At 37.3% G+C, this 19,483-nt stretch overlaps 2 protein-coding genes across 3 annotated transcripts in view; both read right to left on the bottom strand.

Annotated features, from left to right (window-relative positions):
- The window catches only part of LOC127411674 (fibropellin-1-like), a 36,206-nt gene extending 22,148 nt beyond the window's left edge, over positions 1–14,058 (bottom strand). Inside the window, exon 1 of the mRNA XM_051647389.1 lies at positions 13,938–14,058. Within this exon, the coding sequence (XP_051503349.1) occupies positions 13,938–13,983 (46 nt within the window). The 5' untranslated portion in view covers positions 13,984–14,058. The remainder of the gene's footprint in view (positions 1–13,937) is intronic.
- Positions 436–5,421, bottom strand: LOC127411651 (uncharacterized). Of its 2 annotated transcripts, XM_051647365.1 has the most exons (3): positions 4,346–5,421; positions 3,627–4,213; positions 436–3,024 (listed from the first exon to the last, which is right to left on the bottom strand). In XM_051647365.1, exons 1-3 carry the CDS (start codon positions 4,686–4,688, stop codon positions 2,665–2,667), a joined length of 1,290 nt encoding a protein of 429 aa, XP_051503325.1. In that variant the 5' UTR covers positions 4,689–5,421; the 3' UTR covers positions 436–2,664. The 2 variants fall into 2 exon arrangements, with proteins under 2 accessions (XP_051503325.1, XP_051503324.1); XM_051647364.1 differs by having other exon boundaries at positions 3,627–5,421.
- Positions 14,059–19,483: the final 5,425 nt, after the last annotated feature.

Below are 19,483 nucleotides of genomic sequence, written 5' to 3'. Positions count from 1 at the left end.
ATTATTATTTTATTTTTATTTATTTATTTTTTTTGGTACTTTGTAATTGTGGTGAAAAATAATTGTAGCAAAGTTGAATACTTCATTTTTAATCAACTCATAAATAAAAGTACTATTATTTGTTTATTCTTAAAAAAGTTGAAAAATGTGAAAAACATACTCAAGTACTGTAACAAGAGTAGTTGTAATTCATTACTTTCCACCTCTGGTTTCAACACAGTACACAAACCCAGGTCTGTGATGCTGCTGACCCAACGCACATTCAGTTGGCAACGTACTTGAACTGATGCAAAATGTCTGATGGGAGATCTAGGCAGAATGGTGTCCATATCAGGTAACCAGAAAATTTGGTAACAACATGTCAACTTCCCAAGTGATCATGTTGGTTTGAACTGGAACTACAACCCCCCCACCCCACCCCCACTGGAACGGGAACTTCACTCCATGGACTCTGTCCCTCGCACCCCATATTCAGCCCTGCATATACCGAAGTATAAAGGACTTCAGGGTAGCCACTAGAGATTGGGGATCAGAATTGTACAGAATTTAACAATTCTCATTACAATTCCATTCAACCATTCTGTTCCTTAATGACTCCGTTAACGATGGTTCCTTGACGTTTCTATTTGATGATTTTTGAAGATGCCCCCGCCACAATAATTAATCATAACTATAACCTGCATCTTAGTTCCTAATTTAACCCCGACACTAAATGCACTGAATTAGCACTGCATTGTCATTCTTTTCAAACATGCCACCTTTCTATATAAAATTAAGCTGATTATGCTGTCGATTGTACCTTAAAAGAATATTCTGGGTACAAGATAAGCTTAATTGTCACCATATGTGGCATAATATTGATCAACACATAAATTAATTTCAACTCATCTCTCCTTTTCATTAAAAAAAGCAAAAATTAAGGTTACAGTGAGGCACTTACAATGGAAGTGAATGGGGCCAATTTTTGAAGGATTTAAAAGGCAGTAATGTGAAGCTTACATTTTTATAAAAGATTCTTGTGTTAAAACTCATGTATTATTTGAGCAGTAAAATCGTTTAAATCATCGTTTTTGTGGTGGACTATTGTTTTATGCAGATTAACTTCTAGTTATTTGACACAGACTTATGTCATCACGGCAACAGTTATAAAACTGGATATAACATTGCACAGGAAAGGTTATTAAGTGATTTTATCACACAAAAACCATTTTAACATGCATGTTGTTTAAGTCTCGTGGCAATACTTTTGAAACAGTGAGTATTTCAACATTTACGGATTGGCCCCATTCACTTCCATTGTCAGTTTTTTGCTTTTTATAAAGGAGGGACAGGTGGTAATTAACATTATGCCACAAATACTGTCGATTTCTGCTTAACTTCCCGGAATATTGAACCCGGAATATTCCTTTAATAACAAAACTTATCTGTATTTGTCTGGGACAATTAACATTTAAATTAAAGCAATTAAAGCTTTTACCAGTGTTGGGTAGATTACTTCAGAAATGTAATCTGGTACTGATTATAAATTACATAACTACAAATTTTATTATTAAAGCACATTTTTCAATTAAACTTTTTTGGTAATCTAATCTGATTCCTTTTGGTTTACTTACAATTACATTTATTCATTTGGCAGACACTTTTATCCAAAGCGACTTACGAAAGAGGAAAACATAAGCAAATCATATTAAGGAGACAGTGGTACGAAAAGTGCCATATTACAAAGTTTCACTAGCATCAGAATAGCATTCAAAACAGATTAAAGTGCAACATTAAAGTTTTTTTTTTTTTTTTTTTTTTTTTGTGACTGGTTAAGTGCTCATGGAAAAGATGTGTTTTTAGCCGTTTTTTGAAGACAGAAAGTGAGTCAGCTTCATGGATGGAGTTGGGAAGGTCATTCCACCAACGTGGTATGATGAAGCCAAAAGTCCGGGAAAGTGTTTTGGTGCCTCTTTGTGTTGGTACAACAAGCCGATGTTCCTTAGCCGACTGCAGGATTCTAGTGGGCGTGTAGCTCTGCAGAAATGATTTTAGGTATGCTGGAGCAGACCCAGTGACTGTTTTGTATGCCAGCATCAGAGCCTTGAACTTGATGCATGCATCAACCGGCAGCCAGTGAAGAGAGACAAGGAGTGGTGTAACATGCGCTCTCTTTGACTGATAAAAGACATTCTGGATCATTTGCAGGGGTCTAATTGCACATGCAGGGAGGCCTGCAATGAGGGCATTACAGTACTCCAGTCTAGTTATGACTAGTGACTGAACAAGAAGTTGTGTGGCATGTTCAGAGAGGAAGGGTCTTATCTTCCTGATATTGTAGAGTGTAAATCTACATGATCTTGCGGTCTTTGAGATGTGGTCTGTGAAATTTTGTTTGTTATCAATGGTTACCCCTAGATTTCTGACTGTTTTGGAAGGCGTTACTATAGTTGCACCCAGCTGCATGGTGATGTTGTGTTCAAAAGCAGGGTTGGCTGGAAAGACAAGGAGTTCGGTCTTGGCTGGGTTAAGTTGCAGGTGGTGTTCCTTCATCCAGGCCAAGATGTCTGCCAGGCAGGCAGAGATTAGAACAGTCACTGTGGTGTCGTTGGGCTGGAAAGACAAGTAGAGTTGCGTATCATCAGCGTGGCAGTGGTAAGAGAATCCATGTGCCTGAATGATGGGTCACAGTGATGTTGTGTATATAGAGAAGAGAAGCGGCCCAAGCACTGAGCCCTGAGGTACCCCAGTAAGTAGCTGATGTGACTTGGACACCTCACCTCTCCAGGCTACCTTCAAGGACCTACTTGAGAGATAGGAATTAAACCAGTCAAGCACAGTTCCTGTGATGCCCAGTGAAGAGAGGGTGGAGAGTAAAATCTGATGGTTGACTGTGTCGAAGGCTGCAAAAAGGTCCAGTATAATCAGGACGGATGATCTGGATTCAGCTTTTGCCTGTCTCAGAGACTCAGTGACAGACAGCAGGGCAGTCTCGGTGGAGTGTCCACTTTTGAAGCCTGACTGATTGTCATCCAGCAGCTTATTCTGTGAGAGATAGGCGGAGATTTGATTGAAAACTGCCCTTTCAAGTGTTTTTGCCATGAATGGGATGAGAGAGACTGGTTTGTAGTGTTCTATCTGTGTGGGGTTAAGAGCGGGTTTCTTCAGCAGCGGGGTTACTCAAGCCTGCTTAAATGTAGTGGGAAAGTGCCTGTAAGTAGAGATGTGTTAATTGTGTGAGTGAGGGCAGGTAAGATGGATGGAGAGATGGCCTGGAGAAGGTGAGAAGGAATGGGGTCAAGGGAACAGGTGGTAGGTTGGTTGGAGAGGAGGAGTTTAGAGACCTCAGTGTCAGTCAGAGGAGAGAACATAGAGACAGAGGAGTTGCATACAGGAGATGGGTGTTTGACAGGGTGAGGTGCTGAGAATGCATTGCTGATGGTTGTAACCTTATTAGTAAAAAATGTGGCAAAGACATCTGCTGTCAGTGATGTGTCAGGCGGTGGAGGGGGAGGACAGAGAAGTGTTTTGAATGTTCTAAACAAGCTGTGAGTGTCTGTGGTGCTTTTGATCTTGTTCTGGTAGTAGGAAGTTTTTGCAGATTTAACATTATCTGGAAAAGTTGCAAGCAGAGACTGATACTTAACTAGATCTGCTGGATCTTTAGATTTCCACCATCTCCTCTCAGCTGCCCTGAGGTCAGTCCGATGTTCACGAAGGATGTCAGAGAGCCAGGGGCTGGGTGGTGTAGTACGTGCTGGCCTTGAGGAGAGAGGACAGATGTTGTCTAGACAGGTTGTTAAAGTAGAGCTTAGTGTGTCTGTGGCAGTGTTTACATCAAGGGTGGAAAGTACATTTTGTGTGGGAAGAGAGGTAGAGACTGCAGTGGAAAGGCGAGAGGGTGAAAGAGAACGGAGGTTACGGCGAAAGGAAACCAAAGGTGGAGTCTGTTTTAATGTAGATCGGAGAGTCATGTTGAATTGAACAAAGTAGTGATCAGAGACATGTAAAGAAGTAACAAGAATATTTGAGTTGGTACAGTTATGTGTAAAAATGAGGTCCAGCTGGTTGCCCAATCTGTGAGTTGCTGTGGTGCTTAGTCTTTCCAAGTCAAATGAGGCCTGGGGCTTGTCCTGGTGTATGTTGAAATCATCAAGAACCACAAGTGGCTTAGCATCCTCCGGGAAGGAGGACAGCAGGACTTCCAACTCCTCGAGAAAGTTTGCCAGCTGACCTGGAGGGTGATAAATGACAACAACATGTATTTTTGTGGGTTGCATTGTAGTAATAGCATGGAATTCAAAAGTAATATTGTTACATAGAGAAGAGTGTGGTGAAAAAGTCCAGTTGTTATGAATGAGCAAACCTGTTCCCCCACCCCAACCGGTGTCTCGAGGGGTGTGAGCGGAGGAAACGTTTTTGGAGAGAGCAGCTGGTGTTGCTGTATCCTTTGGACATATCCATGTTTCTGTCAGTACCAGGATGCTGAGGGTGGACTCTATGGCAAAGGCTGGAATGAAGTCAGCTTTGTTCACAGCTGACTGGCATTCCCAGAGTCCCACTGAGAAAGAGAGCGGAGCAGGTGCTGAAGTGCAAAGTGGCCGTAGGTTGTGTGGGTTGCGTTTTGTCTTGCATCTATATCGTGTAAACAGTCTGTAACAGATAACAGGGACGTGCTTGAAGGCATATGTTATTCGTGAGGTAGACATGTTAGTATGCACAAGGAAAATAAGAAAAGAGATAAAATTAAAAGATACTTAAGTGCTATGGTGAGTGGGGCCTTGTCGTGTCCTTGCTTGGTGGACTCACACAGGTAGACTCGCTGGTCTTTACACAAGTAGGTCTTCACACGAGGAGGGCTTTACACGAGGGCTACCACTTCCGCTGCCGTGTCAGAATTCAACTCAAATATATACATGATGCTAATGAGCCGTACAGTGAAAAAAGCAGGACACGCCTTAATGCTAGTTAGCACAAAGTTAGTCACGTGGGCAACTGAAACTACGGGTCACGCAAGGTGAAAAGTGCGAGAACAAACGCGACTTCAGTACACCGCAAATAAATTATGCTACACTTTAGCAATAAATAATACTCTAAAACAAGAGAAGCACTGTTTCTAGATACTAAAAACAATGATGGTTTTACACACATTGGACAAACAACTCTAAATCTAGCAATGAATACCCTGGGACAAGTCAAAACAAAATAGCACACACACCAACACACGTTTAAGCGACACAAGTTCAAGCCAGTAAACAAACAGCACAAGTCTAGCTATGAATACTACTCTACAACAAAGTAAAACAATGAAATAAACACACTTACAAGCAACTGCAGACTCCTGTAGATTAATCGCTTCTCCTTCTACTTTTGCATGTTTCAATGAAAATCTATTTGAATGGCATTAAGTACCAGTTTTAACAATGTAATTGATATGTAATCATGTAATCCTTTATACCTAACTAATCTGATTAAGCACATTTAAAATGTAATATAATCTGATGAAAAGTACTTGATTTTTATAATCTGATTTTATAATCCAGATTACAGGTAGTCCATCACTACCCAACACTGTGTGTTAACACCTGCATTACACTGTGCATTTTGCGTTCAACAATAATTGTGTGGGCATGATTGCACTGTTTAATTTGCATATCTGATTTGCATAATTCCTTTAGTAAATCAGGTGCTAGAACGACCCAGACAGTGCTTGCAAATAAACTACGCTATCGGTGGGCACAAATCCTTCTTAGTGAACTCCCACCTAAATCTTTGGAAGTTAAAAAAGTTGTTGAATAGTCACACAATTATTGCGTTTTCATGATCATTCATTTCTGTCACTTCCGAGTTCTTGAGTTCTCATGGCCTTCCCTAGAGGCTGCACAGTATAACAGATCTACACATTATACAGCTCCACAGCATTGTAGTATTCACTACCACTGCTGTCTTTGAATAAATGTGATAGCATCCGAATCACTGTGCAGACACAAAAAATTTTTTAATTTGCATACAAATGTGCAAAAATGTAAAGTAAGAGCAATCTGTGCACTGAAATACACCCGGCTTGTAAAAAGAGTAGATGATCTGGCCTCAACGACCATAATAATATCAGGAGGAAGGTTTCAAATGACAGATGAGTGTGCTTCACTGTGATTAAAGAGATTGTGCAGATACCTCTTTTCACCCCCTGCTCTATGCATTCATCAAACAGCACTCTTATTCTTTTGATGAAAACCTGCAGCCATAATTTAATGAAAACATTTGGAACTTATATATATATATATATATATATATATATATATATATATATATATATATATATATATATATAGGGAAGCAAATAAATGGAAAAATCATTGTCAGGTTAAGCCACAGTTTAACAAGGTAGAAAGTACAATTCAAACTGTCACAATGACTTCAAATCAGTATGTGATTCTCAAAAATTTTCTCCCATGTTGAAGACATCAATAGACAAATACTGCAGGGGAAATGTGGCAGAACAAGACTAATAGGTCATATATATCCAGGGAGCCACTGTTTCCTCCTACAGTAATGTAAAATATTATGGCACATTTGAAGGTAAGATGAGTGTAAAGCTTTCCAATTCAAAAGTGATGGTTAGATATGAATTTCAAATAATTGTAAATGGATACAAGTGAACTTGTCTGTGTCTTAACTATCATTTATCCTCTATAAACAATAAAATTAGTTTAATTAAAACACATTAAATGTGCTATGTCATGAAAAAAATAAACTAATTTACCTTGATCTCCTTTTAAAATAAGAGTTAGATGTACTATGTAAACATCCTCAAACGTTAACCCTTTATGCTCTGAGGATGTTTTTAAAGGTTTCCTGTTTCAGTGGCATACCCAAAATTAAAGTCTGATTACTCGTCAAAAAACAAAACAAAAACAAACAAAAAACAAGGAGGGTCAATTGTTTGGCATTATTTTAGAGAAAAAATTAATTAATTAATTAAAAATAATGATAAAGATTATAATAAATTCTGAGACTCTCAGCCTAAGAAAATGCTAGAAATGAAAGTTTGTTCTTTATTTTTCTGATTTGACATTATATTCTCTTTTTGTTTTGTTTCCAATCATGTAACTGAGTCAAATTTCGTGTTGCAATCAAAAGTTATAGCATTACAAAAATAATTTAACCTAGTGTCCAAAAATGTCTCCAAGTGTCCAAAAGCCTCTCCAAACAAATAAAACATAATAATTGTACATAAGAACTACGTAATTACACATGCAAACACAACAGTGACTAAAGGTTTGCATAGCATGCAGATATGATTTTAGTAATGAGATTTCACAGAATATCTGAGTCTTTGTCATGTACTTGGTACAATCTCCTGGTGGTCATATGTAATTAGAGTGATTGATCACATGACTTTCTGTCCAAATATGGATGACTATCACCACTGGTTGGAGCAATCCGAACCCAATTCGACTGGTTTAGCATTCCATAATGCTATAGCATTAAAGATGATGTCATCTGATCCAGGAAAGCTAACGTGTTTGTAGCCAGATAGCAAGAAGCCAGATAGCCAAATGCTGTGTGCACATTGTACTTTGTGTGGGTTATCTAATGATCTCTGCATCTAATTGCTTTGAGCATGAGCTCGTTTTAAAGATAATCGCCTCCTCTAAGTAACAGTATGTGATATTCTATGTTCTGTGTATGTTTCCTGAAGTTATAAGTGAAAACGTGGCATATGAGCAATACCTGTTCACATGAAAAATGTATGTCAAAGACTATTTGCTATTATTCGCTATATTTTTGTCTGTGAGTTTAACAAATAGGCTGGTTGTATTCTACTCTCTGATAGCTTTCCAACAGCATCTGTCACATGGCTATTGGATGAGGTAGATATTTTTACCAATTAAAATAGTATGTACAGTACACATTTTTAAAGAAATTATATATATATTTATATACAAGTTATATCTCATCTTTTGTCATCTCCATGTATTCTTATTATATTAATACATTTTTCTATTTTCCTTTTACGATAAGGTGCAAGTAACATGTATGTCATTTGAGGGGTAACTGAGGGTCTGGCCCCATGCCAGGAATACAATAACAGTGATTATTTATTTAGCCCCACTCATGGAGGATATGCATTTATATTGTACTGCATTTATTCACAAAAAATATATATCTGTTTAATTATTACATTATTATTCAACTATTCTATAACCATTTGATTCTGTTTGAATTCAATCATTAGTAATTGTATGAGAGAGAGAGAGAGAGAGAGAGAGAGAGAGAGAGAGAGAGAGAGATTTTAGTTCTGATTTTATTATTTTCCATGTTGTTATATGGTTCATAAAAGAAACTATGGCTTACAAAATATCTACTTCATGTAATAATTTGAATTGGAACTTCGAGTTTCTTTATGATTTTATTGTCACATTGTGTGACTATGTGCTGCATCTGGCCTTGTATACTTTGTGTTTCTCCTCATTCTGTCCTGCTTTTCGCAGATATGCAGGCGCCACATTCCATCGAGATTAACCAGAAGGCCTCCCGTCCTAGAGGAGATAACGCCTATCCATTACAATGTCTAAATCATTCAGTGTTTTGGATTGTTTTTGGTGCCCTCTAACATGTGACTTTGCTATAGTCAAAACCCTCAAAAGATTTTAATTGCTCTCCTTGGTACCTTCTTGATGTAGAGAAAGAGAAGTAGTCATAACTGATAGCTAACCCATGACATCTGCACAAATGTCCTGTAAAACCAATGATGGGAACTTGATTAATGTTATGGCTAACTAATTATTGTTTGTACAATGGTGGAAACACACCATATTTGTAAAGTACTAAAATGTTTGATGTAAGTGACCTATCAGAATCTTAGAAAGTGTTGTACTGTGACACATCTGATTCATTTTGCATATGACTATAATTGCTTGTGAATATAATATTTGTGAATATATTTGTTTTTGAATGGTTACTTTTTTCCTTTCCTTTTTGTCTTGAGTTTCTTTCTCTTTTGGCTTCTTTTTCTCCTTCTCTTGTCTTTCTGAACTACTAGATCCCTTTGACTTGTGATGCTTATTGGATCTGCTGAGAACAAACAGCAATCTCTCTCTCTTGCAATTGACTGCAAACCTGAGTCTGAGTTTTTATTCATCAGTATTTATATTGGGGACCCAGCTGTTATCCCCAACTCTATGGTGATGTCACATCATGAGTAAATTTACATATACTGTAGATGCACACATTTACACACAAACAATGCCAACAGTATTTTGTATAGCAGCTTAATCCGCCCAGTCAAGGTGAAGTAACAAGAAGGAAGTCGGATAGACACTATTATTCCTATGCACCAGAAGATGAAGATACTATTATTACAGTTGGTATCTAGATGTTGAAGATTGCAAACATTGTGCTGTTCCTGGCTGTGTGCAGCACCTGCTGCTCCGCATATGCTTTTGAAGAATCCCAACATTAAGGTTAAGCTATGGCTATTTTTTAAAGAGAGGGTAGAAAATGGTAATTTAAAACTAAATTAGGACTGTTTTAGTCCAAGAAACTTCAATATAGCTATTTATAAATATCTGTTATAGACTGGTGTTTAATTATAACTTTGTTTTGCTTTATCCGGTTTTCTTAATTGTGGTTAATAAGACAATTTTAAAGTGTAAACTTGTAGCAAGGAGATACTGACATTATTTACTAAAACTAGAGCTGTCAGAATTGAAGCATGCGATTAATTAAAGTTTAACGCATTCATTGTTCATAATCACAATTAACCCGGTGAAGAATGGTGAGCAGGTGCAGGAAAACTCCCCTGGGATGTCAGACTCCACACCATGTGCCCTTTTCCGGAAAGGAGAGGAAGCACATTCCTTTATATCCTCTCCACAATCCAGGCCTGTCCAGCCACGAGGGTACGTACACCCGTGGGATAAAAGAGGTGTTTTTAAAATTTTAACTCTTATTTTGTCTTGTTTACCAGTGAAAATACTTGACAAGCAAAATGACATCAAATATTAATTCTTCTTGTCAGAGAAAATATGCTAAGGGAACCAGAAAAAAAAAAGGGAATTCAAGTTTATTTTACTCACCCTATCTGCAAATATTTTTTCTAGTTTAAACAAACCTACCTAAAATGGTTAGATATCTCTGAAAACAAGCACATTACAATCTCATGTAATTTTGCTTCTCAAGTAAATGTTTCTTGCTTTAAGGATGTTTAGATATTTTTACAGGAAAGCAAGACAACATACTAATTAAGAAAATGTTTTTTCAATGTAAGACCAGTGTCAGACATTTTTTAAACTTTTTAATTAGCTGCAATATGTAATGGATTCGACATGGAGGCGAAGGTAGAATCCATATGCAAGAAGTTTTACAATCAGCAGACAAATCCAAGACACAAGGCAGAGACATAATCGTTGAAGCAGGCAAAGTAGTCATTACACAGGTAATCAGTCCAACCAGGCAAACAGAGCAAAACAGTAATCCAAAATCAGTAATCCAGTATAGCAGGCACAATGGTCATAACAAGAAGGCAATAAACAGGCAATGAGAATAACACTTGGTAAGGCAGTGAAACTGGCAATACTTCGCAAAGTCATAATGGAAGAGCATGGCTATTTATAAGGTACAAAGAGGAAGTAACCATAGAAGAAACGGTACAGTGTCAGTATTCGGGAGAGGGCTCCCTCTGGTGGTCGGCTGAAGGGATACCAGCCTCATTCGTTACACAATATTTGACATTAGAGTTGATTTTCATTGGTATTTTTATATTTAATAAGGCATGATTGGTTTCTAACCATATAAAAACACACAGCATGTGCTCTTTTGTATCCAAATCTTCAACTGAATCAGTTAATTGAAATAAATTTTGAATCTGGACAATTAGGGCTGATAATTGTAATATGTAAGGCACTAAACCCATACTAAAACCCATAACTAGATATTGTTTATTTAGACACAATATTGAATATTATGAAATATGTCAAGTAGTTATAAAGAAAACAGATAATAGATAAAACAACTGAGGAATTCACAAATATTTATGCCCCCAAATTTTACATATCTGGGGCATTACAATGCAAGTAAATGTTAGCCAGAACTTTGAAGGCGCAAAAAGAATATCAGAAGTCAGAAGTTTACATACACCTTAGCCAAATACATTTAAACTCAGTTTTTCACAATTCCTGAATTTTAATTGTAGAAAAATTCCCTGTCTTAGGTCAGTTAGGATAACTACTTTATTTTAAGAATTTAAATCGTCAGAATAATAGTAGAGAAAATGATTTATTTCAGCTTTTATTTCTTTCATCACATTCCCAGTGGGTCAGAAGTTTATATACACTTTGTTAGTATTTGGTAGCATTGCCTTTAAATTGTTTAACTTGGGTCAAACGTTTTGGGTAGCCTTCTACAAGCTTCTCACAATAAGTTGCTGGAATTTTGGCCCATTCCTCCAGACAGAACTGGTGTAACTGAGTCAGGTTTGTAGGCCTCCTTGCTCACACATGCTTTTTCAGATCTGCCCACAAATTTTCTGTCGGATTGAGGTTAGGACTGATGGCCACTGTAATACCTTGACTTTGTTGTCCTTAAGCCATTTTGCCACAGCTTTGGAGGTATGCTTGGGGTCATTGTCCATTTGGAAGACCCATTTGCGACCGAGATTTATCTTAATGGCTGATGTCTTGAGATGTTGCTTCACGGTCAGGATGGTGTTCTTTGGCTTGCAAGCCTCACCCTTTTTCCTCCAAACATAACGATGGACATTATGGCCAAAAAGTTCTGTTTCTGTTTCATCAGACCAGAGGAAATTTCCCCAAAAAGTAAGATTTTTGTCACCATGTGCATTTGCAAACTGTAGTCTGGCTTTTTATGGTGGTTTTGCAAATTTGGCTTCTTCCTTGCTGAGCAGCCTTTGAGGTTATGTCGATATAGGACTCGTTTTACTGTTGATATAGATACTTGTCTACCTGTTTCCTCCAGCATCTTCACAAGGTCCTTTGGTGTTGTTCTGGGATTGATTTGCACTTTTCGCACCAAACTACGTTCATCTCTATGAGACATAATGCGTCTCCTTCCTGAGTGGTATGATAACTGCGTGGTCCCATGGTGTTTATACTTGCGTACTATTGTTTGTACAGATGAACGTGGCAACTTCAGGTGTTCAGAATTTGCTCCCAATGATGAACCAGACTTGTGGAGGTCCACCATTTTTTTTTTCTGAGGTCTTGGATGATTTCTTTTGATTTTCAAATGATGTCAAGCAAAGAGGCACTGAGTTTGAAGGTAGGCCTTAAAATACATCCACAGGTACACCTCCAATTCAGTACATCTCCTGTCAGAAGCTAATTGCTTAAAGCCTTGACATAATTTTCTGGAATTTTCCAAGCTGCTTAGAGGCACAGTTAACTTAGTGTTTGTAAACTTCTGACCCACTGGAATTGTGATATAGTCAAGTGAAACAATCTGTCTGTAAACAATTGTTGGAAAAATTACTCATGTAATGCACAAAGTAGATGTCCTAAACGACTTGCCAAAACTATATTTTGCTAATTTTAAATCTGTGGAGTGGTTAAAAAATGAGTTTTAATGACTTCAGACTAAGTGTATGTAAACTTCTGACTTCAACTGTAAAGGTAGCATAAAAGTAATCCATATGGCTCCAGTGGTTAAATCCATGTCTTCGGAAGTGATATGATAGGAATGGGCAAAAAAACAGGTCAATATTTAAGTCGTTTTTATTATAAATTCTCCTTCCTGCCCAGTAGGTGGTGATATGCACAAAGAATGCGAATAAGCAAAAACAAAATAATGTAAATGTGAAAGTGGAGATTTATAGTAAAAAAAGGACATAAATATTGAGCTGTTTCTCAATCACACCTATCATATCACTTCTGAAGGTATGGATTTAACTACTGGAGTCATGTGGATTACTTTCATGCTGCCTTTATATGCATTTTGGAGCTTCAAAGTTCTGGCCACCATTCACTTGCATTGTATGGACCTACAGAGCTGAGATATTCTTCTAAAAATCTTCGTTTGTGTTCTGCAGAAGAAAGAAAGTCATACATATCTGGGATGGCATGAGGGTGAGTAAATGATAAGAGAATTCTCATTTTTGGGTGAATTATTCCTTTAACTCAGACAGGAGTAGCCTTTTGAAAATCAAGCACTTCTTTGGAATTCCATTGTGTGATATTACTGAGGGGGAAACAATATTGGACTATTAAAATATTCATGCATGTACAGATAGACTGACATTCTTGGCACACAGTGACCTTGTAGCATAAAAGCTAATTCCCCCCAGGGCAGACTTCGATTTAGCTTAGCCCTGTGGTGCTTTTCACTAATGAATGTATTCCATCTCTTAAAATCCCCATTGTTCATTTTAGACCAGAATTACACTGCATGCAGTGAACTAAACTCTTATCAACAATGAAAACTTCCACTTCATTTCTGAAGATCTGAAATTTAAAAGGAGAAAAAAAGATCCCAGAATAAAGAAATATACAAAATAGCTGTTTTAAAGAGGACGGCATGCAGGTGTTTTTTCTTTTTTTTAAAACAAATAAGCAATGATTCATAATTATATAGTAGAAATGCAAAAGACACTATGTGAAATACATTGAGTGTACTCTGTTTCAACCTTTAAGACCCATGAAATCATAATTACAGATTTGTGGCTTAAATTACATGTCTGTTAGCTTTTGGGGCCATCTATATGATATTGTACTCCCAAAGCTAGACTAAATTAATGTTTGCTTTGAGAATTCACTGTATTTATTTATGGAAAACAGGCCAAAAATATTGATGACTCAGCTTGCACTCTGCGTATCCAAATTGTTGTCCAATAAGATGCTTTCTAGAATTAGATTGTCCCTCCCCCAAAATAAACTGCCTTTGACTATCAATAGTATGTGGCTAAAGAAATATATCAGGGGTGCATTAATGCACAGGCTTACCCAGGGGGGCCCCATTCGCGGCATCCGCCACCCTTTTCTCCTCCATTGACGTTCATTGTAGGAGCGCATGTAAATGCGTTCAGCAGGAAACATGCGTTGCACGGTGTGCAATAGCCAAAGCCATCAGTCTAAAACATGTTTTTTTTTTTTTTTTTTTAAAGGGAAGAACCCTTCAATATGGCCTGCCCCGACTTCCTATTTCAATAGGAAATACGCACAGGAAAGAAAACCTCACTCATCAACCTATTTAATTAGGTCTTTGAAGCTATGCAGACTACTTATGAAATACAGTTACACTATTATTTCACTATTCGTAGACAAAACTGAATGTCTGTCAGGAGATTTCTAAACAGCTGAGGGGATTTATAGGTTAATTGCACTTTTGGTCCAAGAAGCATTAAATCCCAGACAGCTGGAAGTAGGACACTAGGAGGTTACTGCAGTGAGCTGGGATTATATTTATCAGAGTGAATCCCAGAGAGTGTCAGAGGTATCTGCATTCCACTTGGTGGCAGTGAGCTAACAGTCATACTGCCAATTCCTGTCTTAAAACCCTTTCTCTATTCTCTCTCTCTCACTATCTTTCACCCTCCTTTCAGTCTATTTCCCTCAGCTTTTTCCTTAAGTGACTCACCGATCGCAAGAAACCCCCTCCAGCTGTGAGCCATTGATTGATTCGATTGTTTTACCTGCCATCTGCAATTCATTATCTTTAACATTTGCGAGAATCCAGAGAGATACGAGTGACTTCTTTCTCCATGTGATGAGACTAATGGTGGCTAAACCCTGGTGCGAATTCACTAAATATTTGCGCCAATGTCTATGACTTATTCACTAAGCACCCAAAATCCAGTATAAGCTAGCAAAAATGTTATAATATTGTGCTGCGCTGCAAGTTTTTAATTTAAGTCATTGCCATTCTTTTCAGTGCAAACATGCCTCCTTTCTATGTCAAAATTAGGCTTATTATAGATAGCGCCTTATTCACAAAAGTCAGCACGATTTGCCTGACACAATTAACGTTGCACTACAGTGAGAACCAGTCTGGTTGTGAAAGTAAAATTCCCATTCATTCTCTCCATCGGGGAATATATTGATAACTTATACAGTAAATCTTTAAAGACAGACCTACCATGAGCTCCGAGGTTGTTACTCGATGGTATATGCTTCTGTTGAAGCCATCAGTCCATGTTATTTCATCTTCATTTAAAAAAATCATGTTTAATAGTGAAATTTCTGTGAAATGGTGAAATCTCTTGTGTAGAACCTCACAACCCATGATCCTGACCAATCAGTGAATAGCGGTGAACAAAGTGTGCCAAATAATCAACAACTTTAAATCAACAGTTTTATATTTTCCATTGTCTTTAATTCGATTACGTCATTTGCAATGCTTCATGGGATTGTAGTTCATTCCCTCATTAAAGACATTAGGTACACATTCTAGTACCTTAATCTTTTTTGTCCGATTTTCAAATACTTTTTTGCTTCAAATCAAAATTTGTAACATTGTGATTCACCTCAGAGCTGGTTTGCTTGGTTTATGGCTTAAAAACTGTTTTATGAAGGATTTTATGAAATCCCTATTGTACAAATTAATGGGAAAACTGGGTAAGCAGGCTGTAAATTGAATTTTATTTTGATCATAGCTGCAGCAAGTCATCAAATAAAGATCAGATGACTTAGAAGAGCGTTAAAACTGTGCACATATTCAGAATGCACATCCCTGAAATTCTGGATCTGGGTTGATTATAGGTTAAAACTAATCATTAATGTGGTTTGATTGTGACATTCTTTATTTACTTGTTTTCCTCAACTAATTTTCAAACAATGCCATGTGTAGTACAAACGCAGGCTTTATTTGCCCAGGGTGATCTGGTTAGTTCAGGAGAAAACAGTTTGACTTCTTCCATTGTATCAATTCGGCTGCATGTAATTCCCCCTGCTGTTGTTTTTTCCTGTCCTTCTTTAGAATGCACCACTGCTCTAATCTTGTCCATCCAGCCATCCATCCATCCATTTATCCAGTTTTTCTTCCATCAGGCTGTGTTTTTGCAGCCCACCTGTAACTGTTGAGCAGGTCTGTACAGGTGGCATTGTTTTTACAGGGGTTTGATGAACATTTGTCAGTCTCCTGTTGACAGAACTCCCGCTCCCAGCCTGGCAGATAGAGGCAGTTGTAACTCTGAAATGCAAATGAAGAGAGTGAAATGATAATAGTGTAACTCTTTCATCTAACCCTTGCCTTGATCTAGATACTGTCTATGCAGCATGTTGTTCCACCAATCTCTTGGCACACTTCAAGTTTTGTGTGTGTGTGTGTGGGGGGGGGGGGGGGGGGGGCATCCAATCGAAACTATCAACAGAAACAGAAAAAAGAAGTAACAGAAGGAGTAATTGAAACAAACAAACAAAACACATTTATCACATATATGCACTTGAAACATGATCTCATTAGTATATGCAGATATTCGGATGTGAAGTATGGTTGTAGTACACGAACAGTACATTGGATGGACACCAGAACATAAAATATCAACATATTGACAGCATCTACAACTAAAACATAAACCCTTTTATGTATTCCTTAACTTTAGCGACATACAAATCTTCAGTGTTGGGAAGTAGCTAAAAGTAGCAATGCTACTAACTAAACTACATTTTGGCTTTAACCTAAACCTAATAGTTATCTAAAAGCAAATGAGAGGTAGACACAAAACAGACATTCTTACACTTAACTAAAGCCTAAACCTAAACCACAGTGTCCAAAAACAAAATAAGGAATGAAAAGCACATTTTCTGAAGCATCCATGTCATCTCGTGTTACTTCTATGACACTGTCGTCTCATTGTCAGCTTGACTGGTCTTGAACCACAGTCTTCCATGTATAAATCCAACACATTATTAAGTGAGCTACTGCAGAAGTTAAATATATTGGAATAAATGTGTAAATGTAGCTGAGTTTGTAATGCAAGCTTTAAACTATATTGTTTCTCAAATGATGCGTTAGAGTAAGTGTTTCAATATCGTAACATAGCAGTGTGTGAGTAATAGTGTGAAAAATAAGTGTTTATAAAGTCATAATCAGCTGTTGTAGTTGTGATATGTTTGAGAGTGAATAAAATGCTCAGTTGCTGTAGAACCTCTAGTGTTAATTTCATCAGGAATCTGCGACGAACCGTATAATCTGGCACGTAAAAGTCAGTTTGCAAAAATGTAGTTATACTAATGGTCATTCTATGAGACTAGGTTGGTTATTGTGCCAGATCAACACTGTTCTATATATACACAAATGAGATCGCCTGGCACTAGGTGAATGTATATCTGTGTGTTTTTGTCTGTGTTTGCACACTTTTCTATGGGGATCAATATCTGTATCTGCAATGCCTTCCATTCTGCCTCTCTTTCTCTGCATATCTGCATACATACAGTACAGTACAAACAGTGCATGCTAAGCTCTGTATATTATAATTTGTACTGAGGGCAATCTGTTGACAGCTTCAACTCTTAACCCACCAACTATCAACCCAAATGTGTTTAGCATGGTTTTCAAAATTGTAATCTTTATGGAAAAACAACCATTGCTATGCAAATGCACTCCCACAACCACCCACCAGTGCACATCATATATTCAGGCGTGTCTTTAAAGGCATGCAAACTATTAACTTCGACATGCATTACTAAAGAAATCAAAATGAAGCACACATTTCATAGAGAAATATTCAGAATCACACACCGTGCACATCTGAAACAAACAGCACTTGATGTATACAAAATACATTTTTACAGCTTTAATGCATGAATACAGCATACAAGGCTAAAAAGATCTACTTCAAGCTCAAATAGAAAGTACAATGCCAATGCATTTCTTTAACCGAATCTTAGAGAGTGATCTGTCATCACTCAGTAAAACAAAAATAGTTGTTTTTTTTTATAATAATAATTTCATTTATTTATTTGGCATAAAAAATAAATGTGTGTCATAAGCTAATGTATGACACAGTAAAAAAAAATAAATAAAAAAAAAATCATCTTTGTTTTGTTTGATGTAACTTTAAACAATAGAGGTTGTTTGAAAAGATGTTCTATCATGTTCATACATTGTTGTCAATGAATGGAAAACAAAAAAGGGGGCTGATAATTTGCAGTTGAGGAATGTTTAATGTTGATAATGGCTTTTTTCAAAGTTAAATGGGTATAATTACCCATTTTATACCCAGAAATCCCCAACCCTTTCCATTTCATAGCCTCATTGATATTAGCCTTGATAGTACTTGGTATGTGATCACAATGAAAGTATGTGGTATCGCCCATGTCTACCAGTAAATTGCTGTCCTTTCCATCTTGGTGGGTTTATGAACTTCTCTCCCCTCCTATTTGCCATAAAAGTTTTCCTTATGAAAATTAATAACTGTGGGTGGTTTGTTGTCTGTTATTTTGCATGTCAAAGGTTTATGCTGTCTGGTCCAATTCAATGGAAATGAGAGCAGGTTTGCACAGTCCAGGGATGGTTCGAGTTCTTCATTGCAGCTGCCCCGAGGGTCGATCCTGGAGTGCATGCTAATCTGTGCTTCATCCAGACGCAGACACAGTGTTAAGCTCTGCCTAATGTAATTTGAACACCGCAGGCCTAATTTGTAAGACTGAAAAAGCTACCAAAACCTGGTGTGATAGGTCAGATGCCTGAAGAAGAGCCCTGTTTTTCACCTCTAGCTAAGGATAATATAATCTTTTTTAAGCTGTTAAATCATCTGCAGGGATCGAAGCTCTCCCAAGAAACTCAGGGTTGTGTGGACTTTTTTTTTTTTTTTTATTCAATAAATAACTATATAAACACTGCCAGGAAGTAAACTGCAATCTGCAAGTTCCTGTCTACATGCAGAGTAGGAAAATTAAACCTATTTTTAAAAACCTATTTAATTGTGAGAGAATGAGTTGGTAAGAAATGTCTCTCATCTATACAAGATGAATTACTGCATTACACTGTAGTATCTGTAAATTTCTGCTCTGAAGGACCACAATAAAGAGAATAAACAGAGAAAATCTGCTCATGTTTTATGAATAGCACTTGCACACACATTTTTTTTTTATTTTATTTTTTTTTATTTATTTTTTTTTTTGTAACAACATCCTGTTGGAACTAAGTTTTGCTTGAGTAATTATAAGATTGTGTCTTCTAAGGTTTTTTGGCCAAATTCTAAATCCTTCAAGGAGAAAAATTTCAAAGGTAGTGCATGGCAGTACGTGAAAAAATAAATAAAAATAATAATCAGATGGCAGATAAAACTATTAAATATAATAACAGACTGTAAGGCAGCTCACAAGATTTTGGAACAGAGCCATTATGACTTTGGAGAACGTCCTGGTTACTTTCGTAATCTCCGTTCCCTGATGGATGGAACGAGACACTGTGTCGATGTAGTGACACTAGGGGTCACTCTTGGGAGCCCCTTTTGAAAAAAGGCCAATGAGAATTGGCGAATGGAATTTGCATGCCACTCCCCCAGACATACGGGTATAAAAGAAGCTGGTATGCAACCACTCAT

Source organism: Myxocyprinus asiaticus, chromosome 21 (assembly GCF_019703515.2).
Source record: "Myxocyprinus asiaticus isolate MX2 ecotype Aquarium Trade chromosome 21, UBuf_Myxa_2, whole genome shotgun sequence".
Lineage (NCBI taxonomy): Eukaryota > Metazoa > Chordata > Actinopteri > Cypriniformes > Catostomidae > Myxocyprinus > Myxocyprinus asiaticus.
The sequence above is the reverse complement of the archived record's forward strand: the minus strand, read 5'-3'. Positions and strand labels throughout refer to the sequence as shown.